Source organism: Phaethon aethereus (genome assembly GCF_964289735.1).
Source record: "Phaethon aethereus genome assembly, chromosome: 16".
Lineage (NCBI taxonomy): Eukaryota > Metazoa > Chordata > Aves > Phaethontiformes > Phaethontidae > Phaethon > Phaethon aethereus.
The window spans coordinates 10,539,026-10,555,448 of record NC_138592.1 but is presented as its reverse complement, the minus strand read 5'-3'; the positions used below and the strand labels follow the sequence as shown (position 1 = coordinate 10,555,448).

The following is a 16,423-nucleotide window of genomic DNA, read 5'->3' as shown; positions in this document are numbered from 1 at the left end:
GAGGCCTGTGATTTTGCAAACAAGTATTTCTTAGAAAAAAGAAGAAAAATCTTGAAATTGATGGCTCTGGTTCTGAATGCTGAAGGTGAGATGCTTAGCACTGCGGTCCTGACATGCCTTGTCATCCCTGGAAGAATCCATCCCACAAGGTGCTGAGCCTTTTGGCATCGAAAGCGCAACCGAGTATAGCACCGTTAAGTCCTCTCAGATGGCACCCCTGTTAAACAGCCAGTCCCACATCAAGTGCTTTATTACACTGAGGTCAGTCTGGCGGTATTAAAATTAAATATATGTTTAAAGCCTTTCCAGAATCAGACTCTTAGTACCTTGCAGGATTGAGCACTAATACATGAAATAACTCTTTTTTAAGTAATGCTGTTTAGCTGTACAACAAAGAAATTCAAGAGTCTCTAGCTTGTGTTATTTATCCTCTAATTACTTGAGGACAGAGTACCTCTCCTCTGTTTTTAAAGCACTGCATAAATTAATGATGTTCTAACAATAACAGCAGCAACAATTCTGGGCATTTACCAGAAAGGAAGCAACCATTAGCCTTGAGAATGACATTTCACTGCAGTCCACAAAATAATGTGTTAGGAAATATTATGGTTGCCAACTTTGCAGTTTTGTTGAAAGTCATCTAAAATGTGAGGGTTGGGGTGTTTTGGGTTTGGTTGCTGGGTTTTTTTTTTTCCTACAAAGCCTGAGCTCTGGCATCATGTGAAAACATGAAAATGTGAGATTCTCAGTTTTAATTTTAGCAGACAAGTACGTTACTCAGCATTGTGGTTGCAAAGAGAAATTGAAAACATGAACCCAAGGGCCAAAGAACAATTAGTAAAAGCCCGAAATGCACTGCTTTTAAAATATTACACTTTGTAAAGCAATTTCATGACACTCGGGGTCTGACTCGGGGTGTTTCTATGCTTGGGGTTAACCGTAGTCAGTACCCCAATAAATCCTGTATATTCTTTTTGGTTGCTTCTCATCCTTGGCTTGTACTAGAGGGTGGCATCACATCTTAATTGTCAGAAAGGATGCTGAAGTTAAATATTGGCTCATTTCTTGTTTTTAAAAATGGAAACCATTGTTTGTACTGAGGTAACTCTGATAATTTTGACGATGAGGTGGACAGCAGAAACTGGAAATATTTCCTCAAGAAAATTTACTCAGAAATACACTTTCCATAGTAACTAAACTTTGGAACCCAGCTCCTTGCCTCCTCACAGGAGAGGCTGAGGTGTAGCCATAGCTACATTGCTCCTACATAGCTACAGAGCCATAGCTCCCACACTATGGGATAAGCCCTCTGGATCCCAGGCTCTGGCAAAAGGCAGCTCCCTGTGTGCCCTAAGGATAGGGTATGGGCTGGCTGCCCAGGTCCCCCGGGGTGCCCAAGGAAGAGGACCATTACATCCGCAGTCTGTCCAGGACACTGTCACCTAGACAGGTGAGTGGGAGCATTTCCATTTGGTGAACATGTGGAGCTTTCTGCACAGTTTCCCTTTATTCTTTAAGTTTATGGTACCTGGGAATAAGCACAGGGTAACAAGTCAGGCAAACCCCCTTCTAAACCTGGCTTAGTCTTTGACAAAAGAACAATTCCATCAGTCTGAGAAATCCCTGGCGTTATCTGAGTGACAATGACCCAGCCTGATGAAATGGAGACTTTTATTGAGCCATCTACTAGGACTTGTTCCTACTTTCTCTTGTCTTGCAGCCTGGCACCCCATGAAGCTGTACGACCTGTGCACCCCACCCCATGGACTCACCTGTGGGGCAGAAAGCATTTTGTTCCCTTGATGTTCTAAATTGCTTTTAAGGTTTACAGGTATTTTGCTGAATAATAACAATGATGAAAATACTTAAAATTCCTAGTTTAAAAATATCCTGTATCTTCTGCTTTGCACCCTTTTCCCACTGTGCCCTTACCTACTTTTCTAAATATTGCAGACAATGTTTTTAGTAAGTAGAAAGGATATTAGAGTAGACAAATAATGTTTACCCACCAGCTCAAGAAAGGTGTTTCTGGCACCAATTCGCAAGGTACAAAAATTACTTATACTGAAAGGGACAAGGAGTGTCTTTTTGTGTGAGGGGTGCTGTACAAACAATGAGGTCCTGGTCTCTGACTGGCTTTCTGTGGCATTACCACAAACAATACTGATTTTTAAATACCTGCCTGCCTTTAAGCACTTAAGTAAATAATTGTATTGATTGTTGTAGGACTATTCACATGCATAAAACCAAGCACATATTCAAATATGTTGTGAAATCAGGGGTCGAGTGAATTTTGCGTGCAAGGCATTTTTAGATGATTAGTACATATGAACCTACTTGTTAAGACGAGCTTCAAAAGGAGCTAATGTGGCAATCAGGGTTTTGGGCAGGGCAGCAGGGGAAAGGAAAAGATTTTTTTTTGTCAAGACTGATCTAAAGGCTTTCTTGTGCTTCAGACACTCCTCACCCGAACCACGATTACAGGCAAGAAAGGCAGCGAGGAGGTCCCCCAAACCAGCAATCTCTCCAAGTTTAATGTGAGAGCAGTGTAAACTCAGAACTGCAGATAATCCATAGGGAAATCAGGGGGTTAGTGCTGAGAACTGATGGGGAATAACAACTGAAAGAGCTTTGGTTTTTCTAGGCCGGCGGGAGGTAGCTCATGCTAGGAAGCCTGCCAGCTCCGAACTGATGCTGGGAGCTTTGTCTCCTTTGGATTGTAGGAACACACTTTGCAGTCGAACTGATCTGAGAGATTTTGATAGTAAAACCAGCTGTCTCATTGCAATGATGTTTTTGTTCCATTGTCAAAATTTTGAGTTAAATCCATGAGTGGGCTGCAGCTTGTTCAAACCCTGAACTCAACACCCTTTGTGCTCCTTTGGCTTTTCCACTGCGGTTCATGGGATATCCCCTTCCTGAGGAAAGGGCTAGGTGTAATAAAAGCCGCCGGGGCGAGGACTTGCAGGTTTCCTTCGATGCCCCCCCAGTGCTGGAGAGACAGAACTGGAGAGCTGCAGTCTGCCTCAGACTGGTGAGAAGGGGGGAATAAAGAGGAAGAGCGGGGTACGGAAACAAAACGCCCCAATGCTGCTGTGGCCAGGCTGCATCCTCAGCGAGCAGGTACGCCGGTGGGGAGGGGCAGCTGTGCGGTACCGGTGCCGTGTGCGAGCACGAGGCCGGCACGGGCGAGGTGAAGCTGCGTGCATGGTGGGGACGCATGGAGGGTGCATATGGTGGGAGGCCCCAGCCCCATCTCCCCCACGTGAGCCCTCTGAAGGTGCCTGTTGCTCTTCTCTTGGATGTGTGGAGAAGCAGATGATGTGCCTGACAGAGGTGCCCGTCGCATCAGGCAGGAGCAGAAGTCTCCCTCGAGGTGCACATGCCAGAGACTGCCTCTGATTTTGTGCTGACATAGGAGATGGAGCAGCACCTCTATATGGCCACAAATCCATTCTGGTTCCCCTGAGGAGGTCAGAGCTAGAGGCAAGATCAGCCAGGGGGGCTTTCTCCCTCAGGGGAGCCAGGAGCTGTGTGATGCTCTGCGTTTGTGAGTGCAAAGGGGTGCCTTGCGCGAGCAAAGCCATTCCTGCAGGTCTGTGGGACCTGCAGCTCTGTGGCGCAGCACGCGTGAGAAAAACAGACGGCCACAAAAGCCCTTTTTAAATCGATATTTTAAAGTTGTCGCTAGAGATCAGTAACACAAAGGACTGTAGTGAGAACGATTATTTTCACGGAAGCAGAGCCTACAGATAAGGTGGTCTTCAAGTGGTATTCAAGTGTCCAAGCTTTACACCATGAACCGCTCTGCAGCTAAATGAAGGCTGACGGCACTGCCAAAGATCAAAGTGTAGCTGCGAGGGCAAAACAGCGCGCTAGGAGCGAACCTGCTCTCGGCGAGAACGCTGGCTGCCTTTTGTTAGCGAGCGCGGGGGAAGCGGCCGGCACAGCGCTCCCTCCAGCCCCAGCAGCGGCGGCGGGTCACACGGGGCAGGTCCGTGACAACAGCGGGGGCTGCCAGGCCGTCCCCGCGCTCCGGCCGGGCCCCGCGGCGTGGGGAGCCGCGGAGGCTCCTCCTCCGCCCCGCCGGCCCGGCACCGCACCGCGGGCAGCGCGGCGCTGGGACACGCCGCGGCCCCACGCGTGCGGTAGGTGCGGCGCGGGCCGGCCACCCCGACGGCGGGCAGCTCGGGAGCCGAGCGGCCCCGGTGACAAGCTGCCGCGGGGGGCCGAAGGGCCGGGTGTTCCGGCCTCGCTACGGGGAGCAACAGGTCAGATGAACCGACTAAAAACCCCCGCGCCGTCCCGCCTGCTGCCTGCGCCGCCGCTCCGCGCCCCGCGCAGCCTGCGGGCTCCGGCGGGAGGCGCGGCGGGGAGGGGGGTGGGCGCGCCTCGGGCACAGCGCGGGGTGCGGAGCCACCGCCCTGCTCCGCTCCCTTCCGCGGGCATGCGCGCCCGCCTCGCACATGCTCACTGCGCCCGCAGCGGGCGCGCACACTCCGCAGCGCTGCGGCTCCGCGCTGCGCCTCCGGTGAGTAGGAGCGGGGGGCTGGGGGGTTACGGCTGCGGAGCGGTCTCTCCCTGCGCATCGCTTCCCGCGCCCGCGGAAGGGCCCGGCGGCAGCGGGCTCCCGCGCGGGGCTGTGCGTGCCCGCGGCTAGCCCGAAGTGTGAAACCGCCTCCGCGTGTTGCGCGGAGCGGCGGGCATGGTGCAGAGCGCTGCCGCGGAGCGAGGCGCTCGCCCCGAAACCCGGCGGGGGACGGCGGCGTTGGGGGGGCGCGGTGAGCTGCCCTCCGCGGGCGCGGAGCGGCGGCAGCGCGGTGGGGTCCTGCGGGTGGAGTTGCGGCAAAGAATTAGCAGAGGTGCTTAATCGACGCGCAGCGTAGCGTTGGATTTTACCTGAAAACTAGCTTCGTTTAGTATTTCTTTTAAAAACTGAAGTGTGCGTCTAAATAAAATAAGTCAGTGCTCTCTTCCGCCGTTGCTTATATGAGGAAAACTTGTACTGTGATTTATGCAGTTTACTTAAACTTTTTTGAATGTTAAATTATGCTTGAGCCCAGAGACTGGCCTCTAAAGGAAATTCTTCACGGTATACAACTACTGTTTTTCAGACATTTGAAGGAGTGATATATTTTGTTGTACAAAATTGTAATTGTTAAAATACATATGGCTAACCAATAATCAGTTTATTGGTTCACATCAAATTTATTAACACGAATTTTGTTCAGCGTAGCGTTAAATTCACGCGTCGCTTAGCGGCGTTAGAGGTGATGGCAGGAATGGTTTATTGTTTAATCTTCTTCGTGGACTTTACCAATTTACTGAGAATTTCTTGTCTCTGCTATGCCATCCATAGAAGGGTTCCCCCCCCGCAATATATTGAGAAAGCATGTTTAAATTCTTTCTGCATTTCTGCATCTGTGTGTATTAGGGCGATCTGGTCCACAAAAAATGGTATATATTTATATTTGTTGTTGCATGTCTAATGTTTCTTAGACGGTTTCAGACATTTAGTGTTGCATTGTTTTGTGTTACTTGTTGCTACATACAGGATAAATTCTTCTTATCCTTTTTGACATGAATAAACCATTTCTATTCTTAAACAAAGCTGATTTTTTTTTTATCTCTACTTTGAAATTCAAGGCATCATGTGGCCTCAAATGTTACGCATGCAAGTAGGAAAGACTTGCAGTACAAATGCCTTGAAAACAGTCGGTGCTCACAGCTTTGGAAACATTCCAGAAAGTTTTTAAGCATGATTTGAAAATTCACATGAAATGACACAGCAGCTGATAACTTGATTTAACTACTCTAGCCTACATCTCAATTTAAAAAAATCTTAGTGTGATGCAAAATCAAATCGTGAAGTTATTGAGTCAAATTGTCCACGCAATTCTCTTGCCTCTTCTACTCCCCTCCAAAAGCTCAAAACATTTGGCTAAATAACAAGCAGTGTACTTTCTTGGTTTTAGGTGCATTGATTTGTTTTGCTTTGCTGTTTAGCCTGCTCCTCTCAGCTCATTTTCTTTTAAAATACTACGTAGAGACTTGATTCCCATGACTTGCTAATCTTATCACCATTATTTGGTTGAAATGTTTGAAATGGGCTTCTGTTTCAAATATCTCACAACCTTGGCAGTCTTAAATTTCATTAGAAAAGCTTCATTAGGGAGAAATAAAAATGTTGTTGATAATTCCCCCTCCAAAAATAAGTCCCATATTCAACTACACAATGTGTGCGCGGATACGCCTTGATTCCTACAAAGGAATTAAACTCAGGTATTCATACGAAGAACTTGATCTCAGAATATCGCTTAAAGAATCTTGTGTGTTGCTGTGCTTAGCTGGTTGATCTGCTAGATTTGTCTGAAAATGTAATAATTTAACTGTTAATCCCACAAAAATTAGTTGCATGTTTTCAAGTCTGTAAGGCATCGTACCGAAGTTGGCATGGCTGCATTTGTATGTCGGTGTGTATGTACATGCTGCTGAAAAAGAAAACAATTAAAGAAGTTAGTAATTTTCTGCTGTCTTCCCAACTGTTATTTATGATGTATAGTAGTAAAACAGCTATTCTGAAATCAGCTATAATTCTCTTCAGTAAGATTTGTTTCTCCTGTGCCAAATTTTGCAGTAACCAGATGGTTTTAAGGTGTCTTCAACTGGAGAACAAGCAAGAACAGTGCTGAAGACTAATTATTCCTAGCAGTAAATTCCTTCTGCAATAAATTCACAGGTTGTTAGACTTAATCTGTGGAAATGATTGTTAAGATTACTTGTGCAGTGAAAAATGCTTTTACAATTTTGTGAAAACTAGCAGAAGTTCTTAGAACGCTAAGAAAATATTTTTGAATTAATTTTGCCTGGCTGGAGTAACTTTTATTAGGGACAAACTGTTAAATGAAGTTGCAAATTCAAATCCTTTTCATGACTTATGGAATGCTGCAGTTTTAATATGAAGATTTTAAATATATCCTGTATATGTCCTTTAAGTAGAGGGGTTATTTGGTAGATCAAGTAGGGAAATTTTGTCCTGCTGTTTCCAATGGGTAGTTACGAGGTGTGTGTGTATTATTCACAGCAGTAGCAATATCACTTGATTAGTACATGGCGTAGTCTCCTAGACTAACAATCAGGTTATTTTCATTAAATTTTGCATTGTACTACACGGGACAGAAAAACAGTTGTACCAAGAAGGAACAAAAAATAGGTTCAGAGCTATAAACAATGGCATATACAAAGGCAAAGCCATTCAGGTTTTACATACATTCTCCTTTTCAGTGGCTTAATTTAGTAAAAAGTACAAGGTTGGGGGTTTTTTTTGAGTGTATATCTACTGGGGAAAAAAAAAGTGCAACTACTGAAACCTCTTGGCATAATATTCACTTTGATATGAACAGGTAGCACTCAGCAAATGTCTTTCCCTCTGTTTTCTACTAAAAAACCAAGAAGACCGTCCTGGTTGGGACTGTTTGTTAAGAGGTCTCATCAGAAAACAATAGTTCATGGTAGTCTAATGCTTAAAACAATACTTCATCTTTATTTGCAGATCTTAACTCAAGTAATGATGTTTAACAAACACCTTGTTTTAATCAGGTGAGGATAAGCCCCTCAATTAGGATGCAGATAATTACTCATCGGTTGGGTCATTTGGGGCCTGGAGGTGTTGCCATTTGCAGGTAGATTTGGTTCTACCAGAGTATTGAAACAGGAGGGAGGAGAAAGCAGGAAGAAGGATTTAGGACTCTGCAGTCATCTTGCAAAATATTTTTTGATCACGGCATACAAAACCTGATCCCGTTCCCTTCTTCAGCAAGCTGCGCAGTTGCTCTTGATTTACAGCTGCAAGAGGTGTGAGAGGAAGATTGGATCCAAAATAGTGGTCGCTACATAGATGGTTCCAGTGAGCGTGTCACGGAATGAATATTTAATTAAAAATAGTCAAACCTGTTTTCACTTAGTCTTTCTACTTGGGCTTTAATTATGTATTTGAATTATTTCAAAGGTGTGTAAAATGAGAGGAGAAGGATTATGTGGGCATAATCTTTCCCATTTAAAACTGTCTGCAGCTGCTTAAGTCCTAGCATTGGGAGTCATATGTTTATTTAACATCAGTGTTATCTGTTAGATTGTACATGGTTCATTAACATGGAGAGAATACTTTTTGTTTAATAGTGTGTGGGAGCTGCCGGAGGTCAGAAGAGGTTGTTTGCCTGAAGTCGAGATGGCATCTTGGCTTTGCTCTTATTCTGTTTGTCACCTCTGCTGTGTCCGGGAAATACTTCAGTAGTGCCGTCCTAAGGTATTTTCCCTCGTGTTTATGTACAGAGGCTCTGTGGAAAGCCAGAAGTCTGCTGCAGGGTTGTGGTAAGGTTTATGGGGAATTTTAAGGAAGGTTTGTTGTAATTTGTGGAGGATTGTTTTAGTTGGGGTTTGATTAGAAAAAGTGGCTTGGAAAGGGAGGAGCAGCGAGGGGGCCTGGAACATTGTTGTGGTGCCCACAAAGTGCGTGGCTGTAAATCGTGGTCTTTTACAGAATCGAGGTGATGGGGGTCCGATGGCTTGGGAAGTTCAGAGCTTTGTGTGCCAGTGTTTTGTTGCTGTGGCTGGGTCACAGTCAGACTTGAGGCAGCTGTACCTGGTGGTGACGCTGAGCTGAGAGCCATGAGGAGAGTTGGAGACAGTCGGGGCTGCCTACAAAACTTGCAGGGTGCTCTCCACGCTTTCTCCTGTTGAGTAGAAATGTGCTTGGATATATGAAACTGTATCAGGGACACTGGAAATACCTTGTGTAGAAGTAACCGCGGCCTCAAGTTTGAAAAGGTTACTTAAAATGTTTTAATGTCATTTATGTATACAAGCGAATAGCTATGCGCTGCACACAGTATTGAGGGAGATGTGTGCACACACACATATACACAATTTCATTTTTTATTTGAGCTTCTTGAAAATGTTTCTGAATGTTTCCGAGAAGTCAGTGAATTTCTCCAGTCCAATTTGGATGGTGAGGGCTGTTTGGGCTGCTTTTGCCTTGAGGGAGAAGGTAATTTACATTTACATTAGGAAAAAAAAAAAAAAAAGAAAAAAATTGACTTCTATGATTTTTATCAAGCAAGGACCCCTGATAGATCATAACCAAAAGGCGTTGAATAAAATGCTTATTATTGTAGAGATCAAAGTGACTGTGGAAGATGCAATGTGAATGAAGCATTCCGCAAATGTGCAGTTTTTTAAAAGCATAACAGTAAAAATAGAAGGGATTTTAAAAAAATAAACTGAACTTCTGTGTTGATTATAAGTTGTAACTGAAGTACACTGAGAGCTTGGATATTGTTTTTAAAAAGCCAGCAAAACAGCTATTTCTGAAAAATAGTAGGTTCCCTCAGAAGGGGAGAGAGAGAACAAAAATAAGTGTTATGTTGGGGGGGGAATGTCTGGTGTAGGGTTTTTTTTCGCTGAATTATTTTCAACAAGTACTTACTCTGTTCTGTATTTTTAAGAAATTATGTGGACAGCAATTTTGTTTCTTTACCAAGGCAGTGAAAACACCAAGAATCCTTTTTATAATTTGGAAAGAATGTCAAAAGAATGAAGTAGTTAAACCTAAGTGTATTAGATCATACGCCTTAAATGCATAAATAAGCATAACTGCAATCACAGAAACCAATGTTAAAACCACCAGGAAAACTCACCCACAAACCCTAATGACTTAAAGGGAATGACCTCAGCCATTGTGAAATTTGTGCCTATTTGTTGACTGACATTTTTTTTTTTGTAGAAGTGGAGTGTGTGTTTCGTTGGGGTGTGGGATTTTGTTGTTTGAAAGACTGCTGGGGGTTTTTTGTTGTTGTTGCTGCCAGGTTTGAATACAAAGAGTGAAAATGGGATTGAGGCCGGGAGAGCCTGGACATGATTTGGGCCTTAGCAATTTGAAAAGCAGGTGAAGGGTTTGTTATTGGTGGACACAGACTGGTAGGAATTGATTGAAGTTTGTTTTTCAGATGTTAGAAACTTCCTTGATGATAGCCCATTCCTAACTTATTCCCAGCTGGTTTCCTCTTAAGGAAATGAAGTTTTAAAGTATTTGGTTACAAACTTGAGATTTCTTCACATCCGTGTCTTTGCGTGAGTGCTACATGAAATGCCGGTGTCATTCAGCTCCCCTCTGCATTTTGGAGAGGAAATTGATGCATGGTAGAACCTCAGCTTGCTTTTGCTGCAACACCACTTAATAATTCAGGGAAATGGAAGTCTTGAATTATTTCAACAATAATAGACTTCTTTGGGAATCTTTTTAAATAAACCAGTGCTACAGAAGGCAAGCCTGGCTAGAGTCACTCTGCAGACAGGTTTCTCTCTGCTGCCTGTTCCTGGCAGTGGGCTCCTGCTTTTCTGCGTTGCAGTAATTAAAGAAGGTCCAGATTTAATTGCCACCTCTTAGATATGCAGAAAGATTTAAGAAAATGAGTGGTTTTGTGCTGTTTGATGCCTAACTCTAGGTGTTCAGTCTTGTGGTGCAGAAATTCTCATTTGCCATCCCTGCTTTTGAGAAGGAAAACAGCCCAGTTAAATAAATAAATAAAAATCCTAAATAAAAAGAACTACTTGATACTAGTCAGCCCAGATAGTAACTAGTTAACCCACAGAGAGCTGACACCTCACTCTGTGCTGAGAACGGCAGACTTTGTTGAGAAACTCAACCGGAGTAGGAAAGCCTGGTATTTTCAAACAAAGGCAAGGGGACATGGGGAAATTTTCTTAAACTCAGCAAATGCCTTAAAAACTGGAAATGCCTCTAGAATTACTCAGGCACCCACAAGAAACAGTGAGGGGAAAGTGGGGCAGGCATCTGAAATTATTTTGTTTTTTAAATAGGTTGAGTAAGCAAAGCAATCTGGGGGCCCCAGTTATTTACAACTTCATCTGTGCACCATGCAGAGAGGCTCATCAGCTGTCTTACAGGCAAGTTTTGCATCTATTGCAAGTTGTGTCTTTTGATGACACTGTTGATTCAGCTTTTTGCTGTTTAATTGCTCTACAGTTACTTTGGAATAACTTTGATCAGTTTTGAATATAGATCTGTATCACCATTTTGATTCCCCTTGAGACCACTCTTCTGTGCTAAATTATTTGTAGACTTTAGTTGTAACAATTTGATGATTCTTTGTAAGTCAAGTCAAAACGTATTTACAAAATACTTTACTTTCAGTAAATGTTGACAATGTTTACTTCAGTTTTGTAAACTGAAGGACTGCTATGCAAATTTATTATTTTTTTTGCCTTTTCTGTGGCTGAAAGAACTCAAAATCTTGTTTAGAATTGAGCAATACTTTTTATTTGAAAAAGAGATTGTTTTTCCACCCTTTAACAAACTAAAAAGCACACTTTTTTATGAAACACGATACTTTTATAAGACATTTGAATGTTGTATTTGCTGTGTCCAAATTTTCCCTTTTTTAGTAGTCTAACTTTATTTTTTGAATTTATAAAAGCATGGTTTTTGCTAGCTTACCTTTGGTAAGTGCTACATTGCTACTATTCTCCACTGAGATACAGGAGTTGGGAGTAAGTCAGCCTTCATGCTTGTAGCAAAATAGATAAATTTTCTCCTTCATTGTGTTTAACTCTGGGTAGATATGTTAGATCCAGTTCTGCTGCCACTGCAGTTCCCAATCATTTTGCTCAAATAAGGGTTGGCCCCTTATTGAGATAAATTTTCTCCTTCATTGTGTTTAACTCTGGGTAGATATGTTAGATCCAGTTCTGCTGCCACTGCAGTTCCCAATCATTTTGCTCAAATAAGGGTTGGCCCCTTATTGAGAGGGACCAGTTTTAAATCTTCTGTACTTGTTGCACAAGTGCGTTAAAAAAAAATTTAAAAATCACATTTTAACAGCTGTCAATGCAAGTCTGATTGACTTTTTCAGTGCCTGAGCCTTGCAAAACGGGAGCAGGAATTGCTGCCTGTCTGTGCTATCCACACTCGTAGGCCTTATTTGCCAACTCGACAAAGGTTTTCAGCAGCAGTTAGCAAAAGCGAACAAATCCATATCATGTGGGAACCAGTACAGCTCCCTGAGCCGGAGGTACCGCAGCCCCTGCAGTAACAGTGGATGTAACCTCCTACACTGAGAGACCTTTGCCGTGATTTGAATTAGTACTTGGTATAACATCTCCTCTGACCTAATACTCCTAAGAGTGTTGGTGGAGTTACGTGTGTAGCAGGAAAATAAGGGAGGCACTAATTTCCTTTTTATTTGTTGAAATAAAATTATCAAGATCCTCATTCTTTTTAGCCTTGGTAGCCTGTTGTGTAAAAATCTACTTTAGAGGAATCTTGTTTTTAATAAAATTCAGTTGTCTCTGAATAAGAGGCAAGCTTAGGTCTCTGACCTAAAATACGTAATCGTTCAGCAATGTTGTAAATGTGTGTAACCCTGTACAAGGCAATGTAAGATATCTTCTGTATGAAAACTTTGACAGACCTTTGCTGTCTCTCCTTAAAATGACTTTGCCCTCTTCAATATCTCTGCACCTGAAAATTTTAAGTTGTGGTTCGAAAGAAGGCGTATTCTGCCTATTACGTATGATTCAATTCTTTTTTGTTTGGCAACCATCCTTGCTGTTCACTGCAGCAGATGCATATAATTTGAGGAAGGGAAATGGATGGGGAGGGGGACTGAGCAGACTGAGTCTTCTATAAAATATTTGAGATCCAGCAAAACTTCTGGGCTAGATTAGTTTTGAAACACCACTTATGCCCCCCTGCAAAGTAGGGGTGGGGGGTAGAGACAAATGCTTGATTTGGAATTGAAAGTAGTAAAGGATGCTGCTGATAAAAGTCAGATGCATTGATGTTGGAGCCTGGCGCTTTCCTTCTTTAAAGCCCCGTGCTGCTGCTTCTCCAGTCCCCCCTGCCACAAATCAGGATTATTCAGTCACAACAGTGGTTTAATCATATCTGCGGTGGTGCAGGATGGCTGCTTTACGATGCACAGAAGCATTGTGCCCTGGTTTAGGACAGGAAGTGGAAAATGAATATTGTGTTGAACTTGAACTTCGTGAGCAGACAGAAAGTAATTATTGCAGCTGGAACTCCCGTGGGAGAAGTAGGGGAGTGATGCACTGTGCTTGTAAGAAGCACTGTGGGATCTTAAATATCTAGTCGTGCTTAATGCTTTGGTTTTACATTTCTGCTTTTTAATTGATCTTTCGCTCCTCGATTTTCTCCTTGGCAAACAGAGGAAGAAACAATTGCATGTAGACTTCATGTACTGTATTTACTGATAAGAGAACCTCCTGCCCTCCCTTTGCTGGTGGGGCAGGACTGTTCAATTTCTGTCTTGGTCCTAGTGTTACTTTCAGTTGTAAAATGAACTCTTTCACTGCCTGGTTACTTAATGGGCCTGTTGTAACAGAAAATTGACTTAATTGGTGATTAAGAGCACATAATTGTATGTGAAGCCATTTAATCAGAAACTGTAAGCCACTTGTGTAGTATTTAGTATTATAAACTATAGAAGTTTTTAATCTGTCTTACTAAGTAGAATACCCCACTAAATGACACAGAGTCTGCATAGTTGTGAAGTTAATATTATGAGTATCAACTTTTTAGTAACATACTACTATTAAAATACGACTGACCACTTTCTAGGGCGGAAAAAAAGGCAAAGCTCTGCCTTCACTGAATGTTTTTGCCATATTTCAGTGGCTTGTGACTTCAGCAAACTAACCAAGTTTTTTTGGGGTGTTTTTGCTCTACTTTGGCTGCTACTTTACAAGTTCTTCAACAAGAATAGTCAATGCAAGACTTTACCTTTTCTTACAGACTGTAATACTGTTCCCTATTAAGTTAGATAATTAAACAAAGCAGGGAAAAGATTATTTGTTAACTTTTTGAAGATTATACTGCTACCTATGGAAGGTATGTGTTTTTTGGTGCTCAGAGGAGAGTAATTTGTTATTTTAAAAAGAACATTTAAAATGTGAAAGTAAAATTACATTAATTTTCAAAGTAAAATGAAATACATGTTCTTTATGATAATGTCTCCCTGATCAAGTTCACAAGACTATTTTAATCTTACACTAACGCATTTGTGGGATTCGTTATTTGTGGTGAAGTTTTAAAGGTAGTAAGTGAAATTAAGTCACTTTAAAAGAAAATTGTGTGATGATTTATTGTAGCAGAGTAGGCAAAATTCCGCTAGAGATTTTAATATCTTCCACCTGGTATAGAAATGAAAAGAAAATATTCTTTAGCTGGTGACTAATTTGTCACTAATACCCAGGGGTTCCTTCATTACAATGCAGAGATGTCAGTTTTAAGAGAAACGTACAGTGAAAAAACTGAGTGCAACTTCCTGTTGCAGGCACTTACAAAAAGGAGAAAAATAAAGGTCAGGAAAGCAGCCGAAGCGGTGTGAAGGAAGGCTCTAAAGCTATCAATCAGGGCAAAATGGTTGGGGAAGGATTTTACCTGCAGGCTTCAGTGGAATTCATTAGGACATGTTTGAGGAGGAAAGTCACTCGATACGACTCCAGAGGAGGAGCTCTGACATGCAGTAATACCCAGGCTGACGCTCAGTTCTCCTCCAGACTGCATATGCTGCATCCTGGTAGTTGTTTGAGGAGGAACTGTAATTTAAAAAAAAAAAAAGTCACACTGCTTACTGCTGGCTTTTATACTTTATCACAACGTTAAACAAATTGTGTCCAATGAAAATGCTGCTAGAGAATATCTGCAGCTACTGACAGCTCAAACCTGACAACAAAGCTCGTGGTCTCTGCCACATCGGTGTCTTGACAAGGCATTTTTCTCAGCAGAGAACTATTCCAGTGTCCAGACACTTGAATAGTGTCATCACTTTGCTGCAATAACAAAACTTTGCCTCTGCTCCTGTCCTTCCAGTACTGTGGTTTCACAACAGCTCAGTATAAGGAAAGGGGAGCGTGAGCCGTGGCTATACCAGGGGAAAGTAGAATGAGGATTTCGGTCTCCCTCCCTGAAGAAACTGATTCTGCACTCATCTCGTATGTGAGCAGGCACAGTAAAATGTGAATATTGAGTAGAAGACATCTGCTTAGGACCAGCTTTAGCAACGGGAAGTAGGCCATTGGCAATGGCAGCAAAGAGTCGTCCTGTGGCAGCAGAGGATCTGCAAGCAGCCTCTGTTTTCCACTTTACTGGTGCAACAATTGCAGCAACTGGTCTGGTTTCAGCTGCAGGAGTGAATGCTCTTGGCTGGAGCAGATACCACTATGCCATGCCCCTGCAGCAGCAGCAATCTAGCTTCTTGAGGGCTAGGTTAGATAAATCAATTCTTCTGGTTTACTCTTCCCCTGCTTTCTAGTACAACCCAAAAAGTCGCTCAGGAAGCGCATTAGCAGTAGATGTCTATGACAGAAATAATGATTCAGTGTTGGGACTACAGTGATGTTAGAGATTTGGGAAGAAGTAGTCAGTACTACACCAAACAACGTACATGTTAGAAACAACAGGCATGACAATTTTGTGGTAAAACTGTTTATGTAGTGGGGGGAAGCCCTGGCATGTCCTGCAGACTTCAGGCCATGTTAACACAGTTCCTGTTTCTTGCTAGAGAGTGAGATTTAATCTTGGCCATTCTGTGGTTAGTTGGAGAAAAGGAAGATTTTTACGTTCTCTCAGCAGCAGATTATTGCAAAGGAAACTTTGGGTTTGCTATGTTTCTTTCAGTTTTAGTGTACTCTTCAGTTTGAGTACTGAGGTGGACAAGAAACATTTTGGTGCAGGCCTCGCAGGGCTGATTCTCTCACATTTCTCCGTTCCGCCATGCCGAATTTTGCCCTTTCACAGAGGCACCAACGGCTTCTCCAGTGGGCTCAGCTGGCTCCTGCTGTGGGTCTGTTGCGGAGCTGGCTGGAACCGGCTGGAACCGTCTGGAAGTGTCACGGGGCAGCCCCTCAGCTCACCTCTCCTCACAGAGGCCTCTGCAGCTCCATGCCAGCACCTGGGTACAGACACCTGATAAAACATGACAAAATTAGCACTTTATTAATTCATATCGGACTGTGATCTGGAGCGATGGCACATTGCATCCGGTGGGAATCGCTGCCGGTCTTGGAGTGTTTTACAACAAGGAAGGAAAGGGAAGGGTGGCACAGAAGGTCAGCCTGGCTTATCCTGAGGTAAGAGACAAGTCTGATAAGAAGTGGTCCCTGGTCGCTGAAAGCTAAAATTAGATTCAGCTTTTCAGAAGTCTCTGAGTTGATGCTAAAAGGCTATTTGGGCATCTTGTGGGCACAAGTCATTCTGCACAGAAGATTGAACTTGTGCTTTATTGATGCTTAAGGACTGTTTTTTTGTTGTGTGGGGTTTTTTTAAATAATCTAATTGTATAGTAACATGCTGGCTGTTGAAATGTGTTGTCATCTTTTAAAT

At 43.1% G+C, this 16,423-nt stretch overlaps 1 protein-coding gene across 2 annotated transcripts in view; it reads left to right on the top strand.

The window, feature by feature from the left end:
* Positions 1-3,843: 3,843 nt before the first annotated feature.
* EYA2 (EYA transcriptional coactivator and phosphatase 2) overlaps positions 3,844-16,423 on the top strand; it is a gene marked incomplete at its 3' end in the record, with an annotated part of 103,558 nt that continues 90,978 nt past the window's right edge. For both annotated transcript variants that reach the window (XM_082007294.1, XM_082007293.1), the window contains exon 1: positions 3,844-4,531. In XM_082007294.1, the coding sequence (XP_081863420.1) occupies positions 4,467-4,531 (65 nt within the window). In that variant the 5' untranslated portion in view covers positions 3,844-4,466. The remainder of the gene's footprint in view (positions 4,532-16,423) is intronic.